Source organism: Macaca nemestrina, chromosome 3 (assembly GCF_043159975.1).
Source record: "Macaca nemestrina isolate mMacNem1 chromosome 3, mMacNem.hap1, whole genome shotgun sequence".
NCBI classification, from domain to species: Eukaryota; Metazoa; Chordata; class Mammalia; order Primates; family Cercopithecidae; genus Macaca; species Macaca nemestrina.
In genome coordinates, this window is record NC_092127.1 from 69981005 (window position 1) to 70004553 (window position 23549).

Below are 23549 nucleotides of genomic sequence, written 5' to 3' on the forward strand. Positions count from 1 at the left end.
AGCCTGTGGATTTCTCATGTTGCTACTTCAGCTTTGGTACCCTTGATCTGTATTTATGGTAGCCTTGCAGGAGTTATTTCATGTCCCAAGAATTTCATTAGAACTTGTGGAGGTTGATGTGTGATCTAATTTACATTGCGATCTAATTTATATTGGTATTAGCAGTGGAAGTCAGTTGGCTAATGGATAATTTATTACTAAGCACCATCCATAATTTGAATAATTAAAATACTGTGTTTTTTGAAAGTAGTCAGGATATGAAAATATATTCTAATGTTTTCTGAGTCCTAGCTCTTTAAGCATGCATCTGTAAAAATGACACTGTATGGCAGTATTTCTTAAGCTTATTTGACCATAGACCACTTTAAAGGATGTAATGTCACCGTGGGAAACCAAGAGAGGTGTCTGTGAAACAGAATAACACTCAGATTGATGCTGAGAATTTTTTTAAAAGTCTCATAAAGTTAATTATAAGAAATGACGTATATTTAGTTCACTTTTGAAACTTTGTAACAGAAAATGATATTAAGTGTTATAAATTTGAAAAATTCTATTGTTTTATTAGTGATAAGATAACATATTCATATATTTAAAATACAAGACAAGATCTACTACTCAGACCAGTGATTCTCATGTAGACCATAAATACCAATGAAAAGATTAGTTGGTAAATGCTACACGTACATTGATGTTCAGTCACAAATGGTCTCATGCATCAGCCCACCATCATGCAACTACCCTGAATGTGCCACACCATATATGTATGTATTTATTTATTTAGTTATTTTAAGCCGAAGTCTCACTGTGTTGCTCAGGTTGGAATCCTGGATTAGGTGATCCACTCACTTCAACTGCACCAGAAGTGGGCTATGGTCCTGAGTAGGTGGGACTACAGGTGCATGCCACTGCAACCGGCTTGGCACGGCATTTATGAATAACAAGGAGATATTAACACATTTATTAATAAAATATTCACACTTATACTAAGAAGCTATTAATAGTAAGATGTATAATCAGAACTACTAAATAAATGTGCTTGGTATTTTCCTTTTATAGGAAAACCAGATAACATCCAGTAACTACACAGGATTGCCCTGAACCCCGTTCCATGTCCCAAGGAAGTCTTAAACCTTCCCATGATTTCTATGCCTTAAGGATTTACATTGTCAAAACATCTCTCCTTCTCCCAAGTCAAAACTCAGACTTGTGTGCTGTTTCCACTCCAGGACAGACACTCCATGTGAACCATGATTTCTAGAGAGAAAACTTGGAGGGTTTTAGGGAAGGGTCAAATTGCCACTTATGTGGCTATGACCATGTAGCTATTATTCCTTCCTTCCCCACTTCATCTTTCCCTTTCATTTTTTTTTTCTCCAGAGAAACAAATTTTCACCTTCTCTCACCATGCGGGACTCACTTTCTACTTCAACTATTTATCAATATATTTTTCTAAAGAAATACAAACTGTTTCAACTGAATTTCAGATGATTATTTCCAGATGAATTTTAAAAGAAAAAGAAAACCCCTAGCAATTGTTGTAATTTAGACAAACCTCCTAATCAAGGTGTAACTGTGCCACTGGAAACACAGTTTGGGAACTGCTGTGTCTATGCTTGTTCAATGTTTCAGGCATTGTCTTAAAAATTCCACTCTGTGGAAGAAAACCAGCCTTATAATTCGTCAAGTCATCTGTGTTGTTTCCTTTTTTAAATTTTCTGTTATTTTTATTTTGGTATAATTTTAAACTCACAGAAAAGTTGCAAGACCAGTATAAGAAACTACCATATACCCTTTACCCAGATTCTCCAGTTATTTTTTTCCCCCATTTGCTTTATCGTTTCCTCTCTTTCGCTCGATAATGCATATAAGTAATATATGCTTATTATTTCTGAATGATTTAATAAGCTAAAGATATGTTTTTACTAAATAGTTCAGTGTATATTTTCTAATAAGAATATTCTCTAACCCAGTCATAATAAAATTATCAAAATCAGGAAATTTTATATTGATACAATACTATTATCTAATCTGATACAAGACTATTAGCAGTCTACAGTCAAAATTTCATCAGTTGTCCCATCCCATTAATAAGCTTTAGAGTTATTTTCCCCCAATCCAGGATATTATTCAGGATCCCATATTGCACATAGTTGTAATGTCTCTTTAGTCTCCTCTCCGTTTGAAACAGTTTCTTAGCATTTCTTTATCTTTTTAAATTTAGACATTGTTGAAGGGTACAGGCCTGTTATTTTGTAGAATGTCCTTCACAAATAGATTCAAGCTAGGCCCTTTTAGCTGGAATACCATATATGTTAATATTGACACCTTAACTAAGCAACAACTAATTAATTCTCCTGTTCTTTGACACTGCAACCCAATTCAACCCAATTCAGTTCTGATTCTTAACTTCATGGAGTTAGCACTGACCCTACATGTTAAGGGCTCAATCCCACAAGCCTGCCCCAGCTTTAGACGTCAGCCACAAGTGGGATCCCTAGGCTGCCACACTTCTTCCAGACTGACTACCAATTCAAGGGTTCTAGTGACCCCCGCTTAGGTTCAGTAATTAGATAGAATGACTCACAGAACTCAAGAAAGCACTACACTTATGACTACAGTTTTATTAAAAGGTTACATACAACTCAGGAGCAGCCAAATGGAAGAGATGCATAGAGCAAGGTATGGGAGGTGGTGGCGGGTGGGGTGGTGCGCAGAGCTTCTGTGCCTTCTCCAGAATGCCAGCATCCCAGCACATCAGTATGTTCACCAGAAGCTCCCCTAAACCTCCTTGTTCTGAACTTTTTAATTGAGGCTTTATTATGTAGGTGTAATTGATTATATTACTGGTCATTGGTGAGTGGATTCAATCTCCAGCCGGTCTCCCCTCTCCAGAGGTTGGGAGTGGGACTGGAAGTTTTAAACCTCTAATCACAAGGTTGGGTTTTCTGGTTCCCACCCCTAATCCTGAAGCCTTCTAGGGCTCACCTCATTAGTGTGAATTCGGGTATGGTTGAAAAGGGCTTGTTGCAAATATGGAATTACACTAGTATCACTCAAGAAATTCCGTGGCCTTTAGGAGGTCTGTGTCAGGAACTGGGAACAAAGATCAGAAACATGTTTAATTATACCACACACCTTCTTAATGTATCTTATAAGGAGGCATATTTATGTGACGTAAGTGTTGATGATGTTAAATTTGATAACTTTTTAAAAGTGATATCCACCAGGTTTCTCCGATAGTTTTTCCCATTGTAATTAATAAGTATCATACGGGCAGATGCTTTGAGACTGTGTAAATACTCTGTTCATCAACCTACTGACCAGTTTTAGCATCCACTGATTTTCCAACCCCATCATACCTCTTATATTTGTTAGCTGAAATTCTAATGTAAGGGAGAGTTTTGCCTTCTCCTTCATTCATGCATTTACATCATTATGGACTCATGGTTTAATATTTTATTTAGTCAATTATATTTTTATTATCTTTATGCTGATGCTCCAATTATAACAAATTTGCTGAGTCCTGTGTATTTTTGTTATGTCCTCATTACTTTTGGGGCATTTTTTTCACTTTCTGGCTAATCAGAATGTTTGAGGCCTATCTTACACTTTCCCTGCCCTAGCCCTAGAATCATTCTTTTTTCCCAAGAAGCCCTGGTTTCTTTTAGTGGGGGGAATGGTATTAAGAAACCAAAATTAAGGCACTAGATGCGCTCATTTCTGCTGGTATATTAGCAGACAGAGCTAGGAAAATAACATATAAATATACATATACATCTATATTTATTTATCTATCTACTTATTATAGTAAAAACAATTGAATTCATACTGATACTTCCAATTTCATCTGATAACTAAAGATGCATTATTTTTCTTCTTTTTTTCTTCTGTTGGGTGTTTCGTTCTCCAAAAATGAAAGACTAGGCTTCCTTATTTTATATATATATATATATATATATATATATATATATATACACACACACACTCATGTGTTCAAGCCACGTTTCTAGCTCTTTCTAGATTTTAGTATCTTTCTCTTTAGACTACAGAATTTCCTTTCGCACTTCTTATAGTACATACAGTGCTGACAAATACTGTCAGTTTTAGTTTATATGAAAATGCCTTCATTTTTCCTATATTCTTGAAGGATATTTTCACTGGATAGATGAACCACTATCAGTTGATAGTAGTTTTCTTTCAATATTTTAAAAAAGAGTTTTCTCATTTTTTCCTTGTCTTCATTTTTCTCAGGAGAGGTCAGCCATCCTTTGTATCGTTTTCAACTTATATGTTTCACCCTACATATCATTTTCACACCATGTGTGTAAGCTTAAATTTTTCATCAATTTGGGAAATTTTTCTTTATAAATCTTTAAATATTTTCCAGCTTCATTATCTTTGGGACCCCAAATTGTGTGTGTGTGTGTGTTTGTGTGTGTGTATACACACACACTTGATAGTATCCTAAAAGACACTGAAACTTTGTTAATGTTTTATGGTTTGTTTTCTTTTTCCTTTCAATCCTTCTGTTGATCAACTTTCTGTTGACCTGTCTTCAGGATCACTGACTCTTCAGCTGTTTTCAGTGGGCTGTTAAATGTATTAATGAACTTGGTGTTTTATACTCTATACTTTTCAGTTCTAGAATTTTCATTTGACTATTTTAATAGTTTTTTCTTTCCTTGAAGAGATTCCCATCTGTGCAAATAAGTTACTACTATATTTTTCTTTAAATCCCTGCATTAATTTTTAATAGCTGCTTTAATGTCCTTATCTGTGAAGTCCAACATGTGAATCATCTTGGGGTCATTTTTTATTGACTACTTTTTCTATTTACTATGGGTTTCATTTTCCTGTTTCTTTACATATGTGGTGATTTTTGTATTGTCTGCTGATCATAGTCTGTTTCACTACATTTGGATTATATCCTCTTCCTTTAAAAAAGGGATGAGATTTGTTCGGGCAGGCAGTAAAATTACTGGCAGATTATTTTGATCCTGTCAGGCTTGGTCTTATTATTTGTTAGAGTGGATCTATTCTAGTTTTGAATTTAGTCTTAGGGAATACCCACAACTATATGGTATAGTTCTTACTCCTAAGGAGTGGTCTTTCCCTGTCTCAATGCCTGAGCTGCTGAATGAATTCTCTACTCTGGCTGGGCTGGAACTCCATTGTCTCCAAACACTTCACTAATTGATGTCACATTCAGTTTTTAGCCTTCAGCAGGTAATTTTTGCTAGTCCTTTAGGGTTTTTGCACTATACCTGCCCAAAGTGACTAGAAACTCAGTATCTTTTGGTCACCACTTCCAAACCATCTTCCTTCCAACCCCCCAGCACAGCCCCTGTGCTTTACACTTTTCAACCACTTCAGAAGTTTGGAGCTCCATTCAGTTCTGTTTCAAAGTGTTGCCCTCATTGGGTAGCACCTGCCTTCTCTAAAGTAGGAAAATGCCCTCAGGCAGAAAGCCAGAATGTTGAACGGCAATGACGTATGTTGTCTTTCTCTTTGCTCTGCCCATGGCTTTGTTGTCTTGTATTTTGTCTAGTCTTATAGTTGTCTTCAGCAGGAAGGAATTCTGGTACCTGATACATTGTTATGGCAAGTGGACATCCAAGGCTTGTGTTCTTTCATACTGTCATGTTCTTATAAACAAATGGTGAAAGGAATAATCACAATGATTGTAGTGTTCCATTTTTTTCTTTGGTGTTTACTGGACCTAGAGGGGTTAGAACTCCTTTACGTATATTGTCTTTGCACTGAGTACATTATTATTAAAGGAAAACTCCTTGAGATGTCAGGAGTTTGGAACTTCACCTCAAATGAAATTTGAAGGATGTATTTATTCCCACCCACTTCACTGGAGAGTGAAATTCAGAACTGCTGTTGATTTTAAACTAACAGTAGACACAAAAATGATGTGAAAGTCCTACTAATTTTAATCTGTCAAACTCTACTGCTTTGATTAGGTAGTTGGGTTAAATCTGCTTTATAAATTGTCTCATAATTCAAATGTTTATTAACAAAGTAAAACTGAGGATGTATTTTTATTCATGTTTTACTTATTGTTTGTAAAACAATTCACTATATGTCAATAATTTTTCACTTCTTTAATTCATCAACATCATTATCTTGTCTGCTTTCTTTAGACAATATCTAAAGATAAAATAATTTTATTAGGAAGATTCAGCTAAGGATTTTCTTTGCATCTCAATTCATATAACTTTGAGCATGTTTGCAGAAAAAGCAAAAATGTAGTAGTGTTTATAATATAAAATATTTATGCTGATTTTTCACCATTTTATAGCTTTTCTTTTGAAATTATCTTTAAGCTAAGTTGGGCCCTCTCAGGAGAAAATTGGCCTCATTTCTGACCCCAATTGATGGAATCTAGTGTAATCACTTACTTCATTCACGGCTTTACTGTGACTAATTTATTTTTTATTTTTTAAAAAAGAAATGACCTTCAAAGCTCATCAGAAGATGAGCTTTTCCAGTGTAGATATTCCATATTCTCTGAAGGGAATTCCAACTGCGTAGTTTTTGGAGCAGTGATGCTATTATTAGATTGAGTATGTAACTCCCCAAGGCTATCGCTTTGAAGGGAACAGCACTCATTCAGATGTTTATGTCCTGGAATGCTTGTTTCCATTCCACTCTTACCTCATGTTAGTTGTAGCTATTGATTTCCTCTACTTTGGTTTTCCCTTTACTGACAAGATTTGCTTTAAACTATATGGTAAGGTAAAAATGATATCATTTGATAACCGTGGTATTATTTGTTAATGCATTCCTTCATTGATTTAACACATGCTTTTGATTAAGTTCCTGTGCTAGGAATACAGTAATGAACAAAAAAAAGAAAGAGAAAAAACCCTCATAGAGTTTACAGCCTAATTTTAGATCTTCCCAATCTAAAGTGTAATGGACAATTAAACTTTACCTTTATTTCTTTAATTCATACTTAGAAATTTAACACCTCAAAAATCCTTTATGATTATTGGATGTGTATAATGTGCCTTGTAAAAGGGGAAATTCAAAAGATTAAAGGATTGTTTACAATCTGACTCAATCAGATTGTGTGTATATATATAAGTATAATTTAAATTCTTATGAATACTTGAGATAGAAGTACTGAGGAACTGTAAAACAGCCCTTACAAGGGAAGTAAAGTCATTTATTGAAAAGGTTGTTCTGGAGGCACAATAGAATCAGGTTGTGAGATGATATTACAGAGGTGGAGAGATGCCACTTTTTCCTGAATTTAAGTACAGCTATCTAAAGTGGTTAATATTTTGAATTTTCTTTATTTCTGAACCTTTGTTCGAGTCTGTATTTTTTTCTCTTAAACACTAGCTGCTTATAAAAAAGCTCAGCAACTTAAATGTATCTTTGTCAAATATAATATGTACTTACATGATGATGCCTTTCACAACAATAAAATTGTTACTCGGAGTAACAAGGTAAGTCCAAGGTTAGATTTCTCTAATCTAATAAATCAGAAAAATCAAATCAATCTTTGAACAGGTCAGTCATTAAATTGAATTTCTTTTTCCATACTAGGATCCTCGGTTCAATGCAGAAGTTGACCAAATTACAGGCTACAAGACACAAAGCATTCTTTGTATGCCAATTAAGAATCATAGGGAAGAGGTAAGCCAATTTTCCATTTTATAAAAGGTCATTGGAAATATTTTTCTTTTTGAAAAATATTTTGTATTTACTTTGCATATACATGAAATAATGCTTTAGTGATAAATTATCTATAAAATTCTTAAATGTTCTGCTTGATATTTTTTAATTTAGATTTTTAGTTACAGGGCCTAATTCTGATTATTACTTTACTATGGCCATTTACTTAGAAATAAATTTTATGCATGTCATATTCTACCTGCTCTCTTCCTGAAGGCCTTATTCTATCTTAAGATATGTAATTATGGCTGTGATTAGAATCAATTCATTGCATATTATGTTTTAGGAGTATGAGTAATATTCATAAATGATCATCCAACTACAGTGGTCATTAACTGATTTCATTCAAATTGAGATTTTGAAAAAATGGAAATCATAGCTAACTCTAATTATGTAAATTTCAATTTGAAATTTTAACAGGCAAATGAAAATATGTTAGTTTATATTTCACCTAACTAGAAGATTTGGATTCTGTTATCACTGAGTTCCCTCTTCATTTTACACTTATTTGGAAAAAAAGAGTTAATAAATTATCAGTTAAACTGAATATTTCGATTGCGCATTCTCAATCCTGACTCTGTATTACAACCAACTGGAAAAGTCTAAAAGATTACCAATTGTATTAATTGGGGTTCTCCCCAGAAACAGAATCAATAGGATATATGTAGACATATGAGGGGATTTATTTATGAAAATTAGCTTGTGCAATTATGGAGACCAAGAGGTCCCACAATCCGCCATCTTCAAGCTGGAGAACCAGGAAAGCCTTTGGTGTAATTCAGTCTGAGGCTGAAAATCTGAGAAACTGGGAGGTTTGCTGGTGTGAGTCCTAGAGTCCAAGGATCTGAGTATTTGAAGTTCTGTTGTCTCAGAGGAGGGAGAGGATGGATGTCCCAGCTTCCGAAGAGAGAGCAGAATATTCTCTTCCTCTGCCTTTTTGTTCTGTCTGGGCGCTCAATGGATTGGATGTTCCCCCCCTACATTGGTGAGGGAGAATCTTTTTCACTCAGTATACTGATGCAAATGCTAATCTCTTCTGGGAACACCCTCACAGACACACATGGAAATGTTTTACCAGTTATCTGGGTATAGCGTTTAAAAATTCTAATGCCGAGGTTTCACCTTAAATCAGAATCTCAGGGATTGGGACCCAGGTATTAGTATTTGTTAAAGCTCCCAAATGACTGCAATGTATGGCCAAGGTTGAGAACCACTGTCAATCATATTAGAAGTATTTGATGCTTCTACTTGATTTATATTCAAATTCTGATGTTTATTCTCCCTCCTCCATCTAGTCTCTTACCAAACCCCATTGATTTTTTTCACTAGAATGTTTCTGATTTCAGTATTTTTTTGTTTTTATTTGTGCTACCTGCATGCACCATGATTCAGATTTTGAAGTAATTCAGATTTTGAAGTTCTTGTAAGGTGTTTGTATCCTTGCAGTCAATTTCCCTTTAGTCCATTCTACATATCACTGCCCTGGGAATTTGCCTAAAACACAACTTTCTAAATCAGTGTTAGGTGTTGTGCATAGGAATCACCTGGGGATTTTGTTAAAATGCAGATTCTGAATTCAGTAGGTCTGGGTAGAACCTGAGATTCTTTTTTAACAAGTACCAAGTTGATGATTACCTGGGTCTACTGATCACAATTTGATTAACAAGGCCCTAAGTCAGTTACTTTTCAGTAGTCATTCTCAGTGCCTTAGAGTTACCACATGGTTTCTTAAAAAGTGTAGTTTCAGCAGTAGTAACTAAAAATGCCTGCAGCAATGACATAATATGAGATTAATTAATTAGTTTAATTAACTCAGTATGTGAATGAATATATAAAATTGAAAAGGCCATACATGGACTGATGATTATAGTGTTACTAATGTGGTTGCCAGGTATATCAAATTTTTAAAAAGTTGTGTCCCATGCGTTATTTGGGACATCATTGTACTAATAAATTATTTGTTGTTTATCTGAACTCAAATCCAACTCAAATTTTATTTGGCAGGCCTAGTTATAAACCACAGACTATGATTCTGTACACTTAGGAAGACAGTGTTCAGCTTTTAGTTATTAAAGGTACTTTAAAATCGTGAACCCCAAAACAGCTTTGTACTGGCAAACAGATTCAGCCTGAATTATGCCCTGATTAAGCTTCTCTTCTAGATAGTGTGAACAATTTCTCCAACAATCAGGATTGGGGGAACTGATGAGAATGCAACAGAATCACTAGGAAGAAGTGAATAGGATGGCCCCTTCTACAGAAAGTATTCTCAGGATATACATTCTTCCACATTATAACTGCTGGTGAGGATGATTTAAATTAAATAAAAAATAAAAAATAAAAACACAGCTATATTGAGATATAATTTACATACTGACATGGTTTGTCTGTGTCCCCACCCAAAATCTCACCTTGAATTACAATCCCCATAATCCCCACATATCAAGGGCGGGACCAGGTGGAAGTAATTGTATCATGTGGGCGTTTTCCCCCATGCTGTTCATGATAGTGAGTCTCATGAGATCTGATGGTTTTATAAGCTTCTGGCATTTCCCCTACTTGTACTCACACTATCCTGCCGCCCTGTGAAGGTGTCTACTTCTCTTTTGCCTTCTGCCATGATTGTAAGTTTCCTGGGGCCTCCCCAGCAATGAAGAACTGTATGTCAATTAAACCTCTTTCCTTTATAAATTACCCAATCTCAGGTATTTCTTCATAGCAGTGTGAGAACAGACTAACACACATATAATACAATTTACTCAGCTTAAGTGTACAGTTTGATGAATTTGAGATATGTATATTCGATCATGTAACCACCACTGCAATCAAGACATAGAATGTTTCTGTCACCTCAGATGTTCCCCTGTACCCCTTTGCAGTTGATTTCCTCCTCCTCCCTTAACCCACAGCTCCTGACAAGCACTGATCTGCTTTTTGTCACTATTGTTTTGCTTTTCTAGAATGTCATTTAAATGGAATCGTACAGTATGTGGTCTTTTGTATCTAGCTTCTTTCACTTAGCCTAATTGGTGTGAGATTCAGCCCTACCGTTGAATGTATCAATAGTTTGTACCTTTTTATTGCTGAGTGATTTATTCCATGGTATGGATATACTACAATTTGTTTATGCATTCATCAGTTGATAAACATTTCAGTTATTTCCAGTTTGTGTCTATTATTAAAAAAAAAAAAAAGCTGCTGTCAGTGTTTGCATACAGACCTTTGTGTGGACTTACGCTTTCACATCTTTTGGATAGGAGGGCAATTACTAAGTCATATGGTAGGTATTTGTTTAATTTGATAAGAAATTTCCAAACTCTTCCAAAATAGCTGTTCCATATTTCATTCTTATCAAGAGTGTATGAGAGTTCCCCTTACATCATATCCTTGGTAACACATAGTGTATCAGTCTTTTTAATTCTGGGCATTCTACTGAGAGATGACTTAAATTTTGTTACATTAATATATAACCCCACTCTTAGCCAAGGACCTGCTGCCTTCTTACAGATCTGATTGGAGTGGGTGCGGCCACAGATCCCCAAATAGCCCGAAGCTCTCCTTTATATTTCTGCTGGGTTCCTGAGCTTTCTTGTGTTTCTCTGTGTGCTTTCACATCCTCTCCTGCTGGTGGTGACTTAATATGAGGCTTGGACTCTTACACCAACCATTTCATGAGATTAAAAAATCTTCAGTAGCTTCACTGGGGACTAAATACAGGCTGAGTATCCCTAATTTGAAAATCCAAAATGCTCCAAAATGTGAAACTTTTTGAGTGCCAACATGACCCTCAAAAGAAATGCTCATTGAAGAATTTTGGATTTTTCTGTTGGGGTTGCTCAACTGATAATAATGCAAATATTCCCAAATCCAAAAATAATCTAAAACTTGAAACACTTCTAAGTCCCGAGCATTTCGGATAAGGGATGTTCAATCTGTAACTTTATTCAAGAAAGGGCTTCGAGAACACAGTTTTTTTGTGTGTGTGGTTTTTTTTTTTTGTTTTTTTTTTTTTTGAGACGGAGCCTCGCTCTGTCACCCCAGGCTGGAGTGCAGTGGTGCGATCTCCACTCACTGCAAGCTCCGCCTCCTGGGTTCACGCTATGCTATTCTCCTGCCTCAGCCTCCCAAGTTGCTGGGACTACAGGTGCCCGCCACCACGCCTGGCTAATTTCTTTTTGTATTTTTAATAGAGACGGGGTTTCACCGTGTTAGCCAAGATGGCTATGATCACCTGACCTTGTGACCCTCCTGCCTCGGCCTCCCAAAGTGTTGGGATTACAGGCATGAGCCACCATGCCCAGCCTTTTTCTTTCTTTCTTTTTTTTTTTTTTTTTCCTGAGACAAAGTCTCACTCTGTCACCAGGCTGGAATGCAGTGTCGCATGATCTCGGCCCAGTGCAACCTCCGCCTCCCGTGTTCAAGCAATTCTTCTGCCTCAGCCTCCTGAGTAGCTGGACTACAGGTGCGTGCCACCACGCCCAGCTAATTTTTGTATCTTTAGTACAGATGGGATTTCCCCATGTTAGCCAGGATGCTCTTGATCTCTTGACCTCGTGATCTGCCTGCCTCAGCCTCCCAAAGTGCTGGGATTACAGGCGTGAGCCACCGCGCCCAGCCCACAACACAGCTTTTTAAACATCTTGCTGACCCTCCTCATTCTCCTTCCTTCGCATCTTGCTCCCTTTCCTCCCAGGTTCACACTGCCAAGTTCAAAATTATTTCTCCTGAGAATTAACGTTTTCAGAGAAAAGAATGAAGAGAGACAGAATAGACACACTATCAAGCGTGGCTGTTATAGTATAAAAAGTAATTTGGCTGGCCAAAAAACAAACCCAGGCCACTAACAAGGTGCAATATTTGACTTCCAGAATTATCTTTAAATTTATATCTCTATAAACGAACTCAGAGTAGTGTTTGCTTTTGTGTGTACACATAACTACTCTTTCTCATGAAAATTTTAAACCAAAATGGAAAGTTGCAGGGAGGCTTTTGGGACTAATTATTAAGATTCCTTGCTCTGGACTTGAATCCCATCTTTACCACTTATTGCTGGCTGACAAACCAGGATGGTAGATCTTCTTCAGTTTCCTCATCTGCAAAATGAGGGCAATAAAAGGATCTGCCTTAAAGGGTTATTGGGAAGATTAAATGCATTCATGTGAGTGAAGGGTTTAACGTAGTTCCTGGCACACTGGAAGTGCATCAGCTACTATTCTTTAAAAGGAGATGTAGAACTAATAGAGCTTTTAAGAGAGACAAGCAATAAGAGCTGCATGAAGAGGTCATTAGCCACATAATAATCAGCTAACTGGGACCAAAGCCAATACTCAGCTAACTGGGATAGCCAACACAGCCCTGACATAGTCTGTTCATTACCCTCTAAGAAACTTTAAACTTAAGAGAAACGTGTTTTTCACTATTTTTCCTCATAAATGAGGCAAAATGAATTTGGTGTTTTTTCTTTTTCTAAGTCCGGCCTTATTGAGTAAGCCAATACCCATTCCGACTAATTACCAAGGAACCTAAAAAGAACGGTGATTATTGAATCATTAAATATTGATTGTTTATAAAATATCCTGGTACTTTTTAGTGACACTGGTTTTTAAAGACATTGGTACCAACTCTGGAAAGCCGTTTGAATGGAGTAGTTGACTATTGCATACTAAATTCTGAATTATAACATAGGCTAGAAAATGCAGGAAGATGTTTAAGATTCACTGAAATATCTATGCTCTTTATTTGCCTCTTGTAAAGTATTTCAACTAATTAAAAATGTTTGGGAGTTCTTTTCATTAATGTTATAAGCATAAGTGTTATAGATACAACAGTGCTTTTTTTTACAAGTAAGGACCATAGACATTACTAAACATCTGTGATGGTAATTTTGAAAAACATCTAGAGGTTAAGTTTTTGCAATCTTCCCCTCTTCCTACTCCCTTCAAGAGAATGGAGTTAATGGGCAAAGTGGAAAAAGAAACTGGAGAAGTGTGAGAAGGCTAAAATAATTTATTTTGGAAGGTCAAAGAGCTACTGGCTGGAGAAAATGAATAAAGACAGAAAGAAAAAAGTGATCAAGGGAGAGAAGAGAGCCAGTCCAGGGTATATATGAGGGAGTAGTTTGAGGAGTATGGGGTAGGACTTTGGAAGTGACTGCCTTGTATGTAGGAGACAGTGAACATGTGTGATATTTATTGAGCAAATCTTGTGAAAACTGTGCTAATGATCTGGCAAGTATTAGTTCATTTAATCTTCATGACAACCATAAGAGGTAACGCATTATCTTATTCCTACCTAACAATAAAGGAAACTGAGATATGAAACATTTAGGGAACTTGCTCAAAGTCACATAACTAAAAACTGGCAAAGCTGAGATTCAAACCGAGGCATTCAGACTGTAGGGGTCATAATAGATAGAGAGAAGAGCATTTCTTAAAAGTCTGCTGTGGATGATGGCTGCACTCTGCTTGCCTCCTGATTGGTGTTTTCTTGAGACTCTGCACTAAGCACTTAAATTATTGTTGATTTTGTTGGAGTGAAAGGTACACCGATGTGTTTAATGTGGCTGCATGCAGAAGCAGGACTTGAGGTGGCAACAAGGAGATCTGGCTGTATTCTGCCGGCCCTTCAATGTTAGTGTTTAAACCGCTCTGCAGACAGACTTTTTAAGATGAAAAATGAGATAACAGAGATAAGAGAAAGATCATAGTCACGTCCTCAATATTGCCTTAAGAGTAATCTATAAGAAAATTTTTACCAGGGGCAAAAGAGTTAAAGGAGCATGTTTCATACTAATCTGAGCCAATCTGCTCCAGAGAAGAACCATGACTACAAATGAAAAAAAAAAAAAAATTACAGGTAAAAATTACAGGTATGTGAATTTTTAGGGCTCCTATTAAATTTCTTTCAATGTTAATTCTGGATTTTTCCGACCTGAGCACTTAGACCAGTTTTTATCTTTGTCATTTGTATGAATTATTCCTATAACCAGACAGAATTCTTTTTTTGTTTAGTAAAGAATTACAGAGAAGCTCAGATCTTTCCCCCTAGCTCAGATGACCTATTTGTGAAATACTGCCTTCCCCTGAAGTATTGCTTGTTATGACATAGTGAAGATGAGTGTTCTTTTTTTTATTTATAGGGGCTGCACTGGTATAATCAACCCTAAATATTAACTCTTACTCAGAGCCCTATTTGTCACTCAGGGCCTACTGATTTTTTTTTTTTTTTTTTTTTTTTTTCTGTAGATTATTTGGGGAGGAGAGGATAAAGAGTAGAAAGCAGGACATTATGAAATAATGCAAGCTCTGAAAATTTCTTATTGATCTGAACTAGAGATTTTATCCAATAATATCTTTCAGGCTAGGCTGAACCACCATTGTTGAATGTCAACTCCAGTTATTAAGTAGAAATTCAATTGGAAATCAGAGCTCTTTCCTCCTTCTCTATTTTTATCTTATTATCTTGATTTTATTTTATCATATTTGGTGATATACTTGCAATTCTTTGTTGCAAAAATGACAGTGAAAATCAAGGATTTAGGATAATTCATTACAATGTGGTAAAGGAACATTTTAGCTAATATCTTAGCATTTTAGCTTACATCTTCCTTTTAAAAACTAAAATGATTCAGAAAGTATCAGCTAATTTTTATGAGATTTATACTTTGGCAAATCCAAGTGATCAACACCTACCGAAACTCACAAATTGAAGCGTTAATGAAATCAGATATGTAATTCCAACTACAAAACACAAAAGTAAATGTTTTCTAGAATTTAAGTTTTATGATTGTGTCTGCTCATTTAAAAATATTTTCATTTATTTCTCCTAAATTATCTTGTTTTGACAAGTAACTATTGAATCACTGCACTTTGTAGATTTTTTTTTTTTTTTTTTTTTTTAATGAGGCAAAGAAGATACTTACTTTTAAATTTTTTTTCAATTTGGAGAGGTAGACTGGGCACGGTGGCTCACGCCTGTAATCCAAGCACTTTGGGAGGCTAAGGGGGGTGGATCACTCGAGGCCAGGAGTTCAAGATCAGCCTGGCCAACATGGTGAAAACCCGTCTCTACTAAAAATACAAAAATTAGCTGGGTGTGTGGCGTGCGCCTGTAATCCCAGCTGCTCGGGAGGCTCACACAGGAGAGTCGCTTGAACCTGACTGGGAGACGGAGGCTGCAGTGAGCTGAGATTGTGCCAGTGCACTCCAGCCTGGGTAACAGAGTGAGTGAGACTCCGTCTCAAAAAAAAGAAAAAGTTGGAGAGGTAGCTCTTGTACACCAAAAATTAAATATCTATATAAGGTGACAAGACAAATGTTAAATGAGTCCAATATTCAACACACAAGTTCGAAGGAAAGACTGAACTCGGGGAGCTAGAGAAATCTCTGGGGAGAAATGAAAGTGTCCTGCTGTATTTATCTCACAGCCTCAAGGGAGGAACCACATAAATGCTCCTGATGACAGAAGCTTGATCTCCATGGAGGGTGGATCCTTGTCTGTGATCTCTCACACTCACAGTACTGACTGCAGCTTTCTTAAATTTGACAATGTAAACTTGGAGGAAATAAATGTTACAGTTTTATTCATAATCCTTCAATTTTAGTCAAAATAGATGAAAATGTAACTATAAAAATAAGCAGAGTTTAATAGCAGACTATCAGTCGATCTAGATCTATTTTAGTCTTAAAGAATTGGCTAGTTACATGTTTTCAAAAACGTACAAATTGGCCAAGCGTGGTGGCTCACGCCTGTAATCCCAGCACTTTGGGAAGTTGAGGCGGGCGTATTGCCTGAGGTCAGGAGTTTGAGCCAACATGGTGAAACCCAGTGTCTACTAAAAATACAAAAAAATTAGCCAGGTGTGGTGGCGTGCACCTGTAATCCCAGCTACTCAGGAGGCTGAGTCAGGTGAATTGCTTCAACCAGGGAGGTGGAGGTTGCAGTGCACCGAGATCTCGCCACTGCACTCCAGCCTTAAAAAAAAAAAAAAAAAAAAAAAAAAAAAAAAAAGAAAAGTTACAAATTGTTCACTGCATTTATTCCCCACAGTATTCTTTCTTGTAGCTTTGTTTTAGAAACAAAAGTGCCTCTCAAAGTTTCTGTTTGTTCTGAACTTGAGGTTGTGATAGTGACGATCCTTTCTTTTTCCTTCTGCACACTGCCCTTTAAATAACAAAGTATATATTATGAAGATATTAACTGCTTTCCTAAAAGAAGAATGTTTCTTAAGAGCAGCGGATGAAAAACATAGTGCTAATGTGTGAAATCCCCAAGTCTACACTACTGATCAAGAAGAAAAAGAAAGAGTGAATAAAAACTTGAAACTGAAGATTAAATTAATGTGGTAGGCTTTGTGTACCCAAGTGGTATCCTATTTTTAATGCTCAGAAAATTTGGTTCATATTGAATGCTATATTTTATTCAAATAGGAAACTTATCTTCATTGGTAATTTCAAGATAACCATTCCAGCACTTTTTGGAATACATGACATTTTTAATTTAATAGATGATTTATAAATTTAATTTTGAGAAGTTTTACATAGTCCCTGAATAATGGATATTAGGGGTCTGGAACCAGATAAGCATAAAACATTTCTTTGTATAATATCTAACCCAACATCATATAATTGGACCCTGGGGTGGATTTTGACTATAAAATAATTTTCATGTTTTCATGCATTCTTGAAGAGTTAAAGTGATTGTTAATGAAATTGCTGCTCTCAATAGATATGTACAAACATCTATACTCATCCATTAATGTCTAAGATTACATAAAGTGCTTTATCAACTGTTAAGTACCTTGTATTCCTTCTTATTAAATGCTTATCTAAAAATCTCCATTTGCTTGTCTTCTGCCATAGAATGGAAATTAATAGTCTATGCTAAATCTCTACTTGCTTTTGATCATAGAATGGAAATTAATAGTCTAGGCTGAATTGAAATCAAAGAGCAAGAGATGAGGATCTTACAAAAATTTTTAAATTTGTTTCCATCAGTTTATACTAGTGAAATGGAGTGAAATGACCTGGATTTAGAATTCTAGATCTATTTGATTATTACAAATTATTTGATAATCTTGAGTACTATGCAGTATTGGTTATCTCTTGCAACATAACAAATTACACTAAGTGATTCTGCATGAACATTTATTATCTCACAGTTTTTGTGGTTCAGGAATTCTGGAGTGGCTTATAAAGCTTGGTTCCTTCTGGCTCAGGTATCTCACGCAGTCAGGATGTGGGCAGGGGCTACATGACTTATGCTTGATCATCTATTTTCAAGAAGTTCTTGGGAGAAATGCTTCGTTCCTCACCATGTGGACTCTTCATAAGTTGCTCAGTGTCCTTACATCATGGCAGCTGACTTCTCCAGAGTGAGCAATTCGAGAAAAAATTGAGCAAGGAGGAAGCAGTAGTGCTCTATATGACCTCGTCTCCAAAGTTGTCCATCACCAAGACTTTTCTGGCATTCTGTTCTTTAGCAGTGGGACTTTAAGTTCTACACCCGACTCAAGAGGAAGGGAATTAGGCTCCAGCTCTTGAAAAGAGTAGTATCAGAGAATTTGTGGAGGCACTTTAACCTACTAGACATAGTACTAATGTACTTTCATTATTTATTATATAGAACATATATTTCCATGTTTATTTTCTCTTTCCTTAAAACTAGCCAGAGGATAAAAGAGGAACTGTGCTCATTAATTAAAATGATCTCTTAAATCATTTTGAGTTATCACCTTTCATGTACTAAAAAATAATATGAACTGCCAGAGGAGAGGCGATGTAGACTGGGTTTACACAAAGGTTTACACAAAAATTGGTGTTCAAGGTTGTCTTAAATCAGAGGGAAAAGAGGAAGTAGAGCATGAAAAAGGGAAGACTAAGGAGAAAAAGAGGAAGATGTCTGCCTCTTTGTATGGTGGCAAATTACTGAGGTATTAAAAGACTTTTTTTTTTTTTTTTTTTTTGAGACGGAGTTTCATTCTTGTCGCCCAGACTGGAGTGCAGTGGCATGATCTCAGCTCACTGCAACCTCTACCTCCCGAGTTCAAGCGATTCTCCTGCCTCAGCCTCCTGAATAGCTGGAATTACAGGCGCCTGCCACCACACTCGGCTAATTTTTTGTATTTTTAGTAGAGATGGGGTTTCACTATGTTGGTCAAGCTAGTCTCAAACTCCTGACCTTGTGATCCGCCCGCCTCAGCCTCCCAAAGTGCTGGGATTACAGGCATGAGCCACTGCACCTGGCTAAGACTTTTAAAATACTGTGCCACAAATACTAACAGATCTACATAAGATCTCTGTTTGCATGTAATATAAGTACTCACTGTTTAATATCCACAGGCAATGCTCATTGGTATGTCTCTATCGTATCTTTCTGTGCCATTGTTTTCTGCCTCTGTTGATGGACTGAGAGCAAAGGGAATACCTCTGTTACTTTGCTACACTGTTTGAGTATCCACTAGAAGGAGGGAAGTGCCTGGAAATGAGGTCAGACAGGTAGACAGAGGCAAGATAAAGAAGAGCCTTCTAATGTCATGCAAAGGAGGTACTGAATTTTTTTTAATGCCAGGAAGTATTTGCTATTATTTAAAAATCTGGGTGGCCACGGCAGTAAGTTCGAACCATTTTCTTTGCTTCTAACCCAGAGCTACATAATTTGACACTTGATATATTTTTATAATTAACTTCCATATTTGTTCATAAGCAGAGAGAGTGCTTTGTTTAGAGGCAGGAAAGCTGCTAAAGAGTTTTTTGCAGATTTGTTACACTTCTGTTTAGGAGGTTTAGTGATTGATTTGATGGAGGAATGAGGGAAAAGGACAAATCTAAAATACTTTCTGGCTTTGTAGATAAGTTATAAAGGGAGAGAGTTGTCATATTTCCTAAAATAAGTCATTGGTTTGTGGGGAACAAAACAGTTAGCTCTTTTTCTTTTGCATGTATTGTTTTACAGTCTAATCCTTTCTCTTCTCCCCTGAAATCTCTACATTGCCTCCCCATCCCTGGTTTGCGTGGTCAAAGAAATTAACTCAGCAGTTCTCTCCTCTATGTCCAGAATCATTAAAGTTTTCCTGGCTACCAAATCTGCTCATCAGCATACAAACATAGTATTTCTCCCATCTTGAAAACAAAAGCAAAACACTCACTGGATCACACATCTGCTTTACCACCTCATTTCTCTGATCATCACCAGAACAAAACTCTTTGAAAGAGCTATACAGGCCATGTTTGCCATTTCCATTTCCTTCCATTCTCTCTTGAACACACTTCACCGAAACTTTCGCCTTCTTCATGTTCCCCTGTCTCTCTCCTTCTCCTTTGGCCTCCCTATTCCTTGAGACACAACAGTATTAAAATTAAGCCAGTTGATAACCCTATAGCGTTCTCTAAGTGTTCAAGTGTTCACTTTAAATCAAAAGCTAGAAATGAATAAGCTTAGTGAGGAAGGCATGTTGAAAGCCGAGATAGGCCAGAAGCTAGGATTCTTGTGCCAGTTAGCCAAGTTGTGGACACAAAGGAAAAGTTATTGAAGGAGATTACAAGTGCTACTCCAGTGAACACATGAGCGCTAAGAAAGCCAAATTGCCTTGTTGCTCACATAAAGTTTGAATGGTCTGGATAGATCAAACCAGCCACAACATTCTCTTAAGCCAAAGCCCAAAATCCAGAGCGAGTCCCTAACTTTTTTAATACTCTGAAGGTTGAGAGAGGTAAGGAAGCTTCAGAAGAAAAGTTGGAAGCTAGCAGAGGTTGTCTCATGAGGTTTACGGAAAGAAGCCATCTCCCTAACACAAAAGTGCAAGGTGAAGTGGCAAGTACTGATGGAGAAGCTTTCGCAAGTTATACAGATCTAGTGAAGATCACTGATGAAGGTGGCTATGCTAAACAACAGATTGTCAATATAGACTAAACAGTCTTCTATTAGAAGAAAATGCCATTTCAGACTTTCATAACTAGAGATAAGAAGTCAATGTCTGGCTTCAAAGCATCAAAGGACAGGCCAACTCTGTTGTTATGGGCTAATGCAGCTGGTGACTTTAAGTAGAAGCCAGTGCTCACTTAGCATTCTAAAAATCCTAGGGCCCTTAAGAATTATGCTAATTCAACTCAGCCTGTCCTCTGCAAATGGAACAACAAAGCCTAGATGACAGCACCTTTGTTTACAGCATGATTTACTGAATATTTTAAGCCTACTATTGAGACCTAGTGTTCAGAGAAAATGATTTCTTTCAAAATATTACTGCTCTGTGACAGTACACCTAGTCACCCAGGAGCTCTGATGAAGATGCACAAGGAAATCAATGTCGTTTTCATGCCTGCTGATACAACATCCATTCTGTAGCCCATTTGAGCAAAGACTAATTTCTGCTTTTAATTCTTATTATTTAGGAAATTCATTTCGTAAGGCCATAACTGACCTAAATAGGGATTCCTCTGGTGGCTCTGGGAAGAGTACACTGAAAACCTTCTGGAAAGGACTCAACATTCTATATCCCATTAGGAACATTTGTGATTTATGGGAGGAGGTCAGATTATCAACATGAACAGGAATTTGGAAGAAGTTGATTCCAGCCTTCATGGATGACTTTGAAGGGTTTGAGACATCACTGTTGGAAGCAACTGCAGATATTGTGGAAGTACCAAGAGAATTAGAATTAGTAGTAGAGCCAGAAGATGTAACTGAATTGCCGCAATCTCATGATAAAACTCGGACAGATGAACTGTTGCTTCTTATGGATGAGCAAAGAAAGTGGTTTCTTGAGATGGACTCTACCCCTGCTGTAAATGCTGTGAATATTGTTGAAAGACAGCAAATAATTTAGCATATTACATAAACTTAGTTGATAAAGCAGTGGCACACCTTGAAAAGATTGACTCCAATTTTGAAAGAAGTTCTACTGTGGGTAAAATGCTATCAAACAGCATCACATACTACAGAGGAATCTATCACGAAAGGAAGAGTCAATCTGTGGTGGCAAACTTCATTGTTGTCTTATGCTAAGAAATTTCCACAACAACCCCATCCTTCAGCAACCAGCACCCTGATCATTCGGCAGACATCAACATCAAAGTAAGACCTTTCACCAGCAAAAAGTATAGCTAGCTAAAGACTAAGGTGATTGCTACCATTTTTCAGCAATAAAGTATTTTTTAATTATGGTGTGTACATTGTTTTTTAGTCATAGTGCTATTGCACACTTAAGAAATTACAGTATAGTCTAAAAATAACTTTTATATCCTCTGGGAAATCAAAATATATGTGTAACTCAGTTTATTGCCATTGCCTGAAACCAAACCCACAATATCTCTGAGGCATGTCTACAATTACTTCATTGTATATTAACTGGCACAGCTATGGAGAAGAGGTCATGTCTTTTTTTGCTGGTGACACCTACAACTAGGAGTTTCGCTAGTGAGACAGATGTCTGCATCTGTGCTTTCATACATTCTCAGGCACATCTTCCATTTGGAGGGATAATATTTAGAGATAAAATTATGTTTTGGCTATGAGAACATAATAAGCTATGTTCTCCATATGAAGGGCTTAGAATGTAAAGAAATTATGTGTGTACATATATATACATGACACATACATATGTTTTTCTTGAATATCTTATGTTAAATTATATGGATATTTAGCTTTCAATGGCTATGTATGTGGTTAGCTAGACCAGCAGAGGCAATAGCAGTGATCCAAACACTTAGTTCAGCTCTAGTAAAGAAGGCATTCTCTCAACCCCTTTGATACCAACTTTAATTTTTAAATTTTATTCAGCCTGTTTAGTGTTTTGATGCACAAAACTTGCTTTTTAACCATTTTTGCTGTGTTACTTCTTTTCTGTTTGTATTAGGTGCCCATTATGGACACACCACTTTACACTGTAATTATCAGGAGGCTTTATTGGCAGGGCATTTTACAAGGCTATAGAGACATAGACTCATAATAAGTTCAGGCATTGCTGGAACAAACTTGATCCTTATTTAACAGAGTCCAAATCCAACAACACTGTCCAGGGTAAGCCTATGCTTTTCAGGCCAACACCTGGCGTCAGGCAGGATACCACCCTTAAAATAAATCTTCATTATTAAATAGATCCAGGGCTCTGAAGTCATTTTTGGCAATGTATTGTGTAAAGGTGAACATAAACAGTGGTGGAATTATTCTGATATGAAGTACAACTTGTATAACCTGTGTTGATATACGAAATTTTTTATTGACATTTTAGGCTTACTGTCACTTAGGCAGAGAGGCAGAGTGTGAAAGAAAGACCTCTGACTTTGTAGCAAAAGTGACTTGGTCTTGTGCTGGCTTAGAAGCAGTGATTCCTTGAGCAAGTTTCTTCTGTCTTTGCTTTAGGCGACTGGTTTGTAAAGTTTCAGCATAAAGTGCAAACACACAGGGTGGTTTTGAATTCCTAGTGAGATGAGGAACGTGGCAGTGCCTACTGCAGAGCTCTCACTTCGAGGGGGTCAGAAAATGTCCATTTCCTCCTTCTGAGAATGTTGCAAAGCCAGACAAATGGAGGAATGGAAAGTTAAACAACAACAGTAAACACTAAATGTACCCTGCCATGGGAAAGACAGCAGGCTCTTTTCTGCTATGTAACCTTTGTGTCTCTGGCAGTTTTTAAAGGGCTTATATGGAGACTTTGCTCACAATGGCTATGTGCTGTTCAGTCTCCAGACAGAATCTCTGTATATCAAGGGACAGAAAGATCTAATAAGGCAAAAAGTCCCTTTAGTTCTAGGTTTAAGAGCTTTACCTCATTACTTAAAAGCTAGTGTGGCAGAGAGTTTACTATTTGGCAGGAGGGTAATTTTTTTTTTTTTAATTGTTCAAAGAGATGAGAATAAACA

The 23549-nt window shown here is 36.7% G+C and overlaps 1 protein-coding gene across 3 annotated transcripts in view; it reads left to right on the top strand.

The window, feature by feature from the left end:
- Positions 1-23549, top strand: part of LOC105486179 (phosphodiesterase 5A) — a 134133-nt gene that overhangs the window by 24457 nt on the left and 86127 nt on the right. For all 3 annotated transcript variants that reach the window (XM_011748900.3, XM_011748902.3, XM_011748901.2), the window contains exon 3: positions 7564-7653. In XM_011748900.3, the coding sequence (XP_011747202.2) occupies positions 7564-7653 (90 nt within the window). The remainder of the gene's footprint in view (positions 1-7563; positions 7654-23549) is intronic.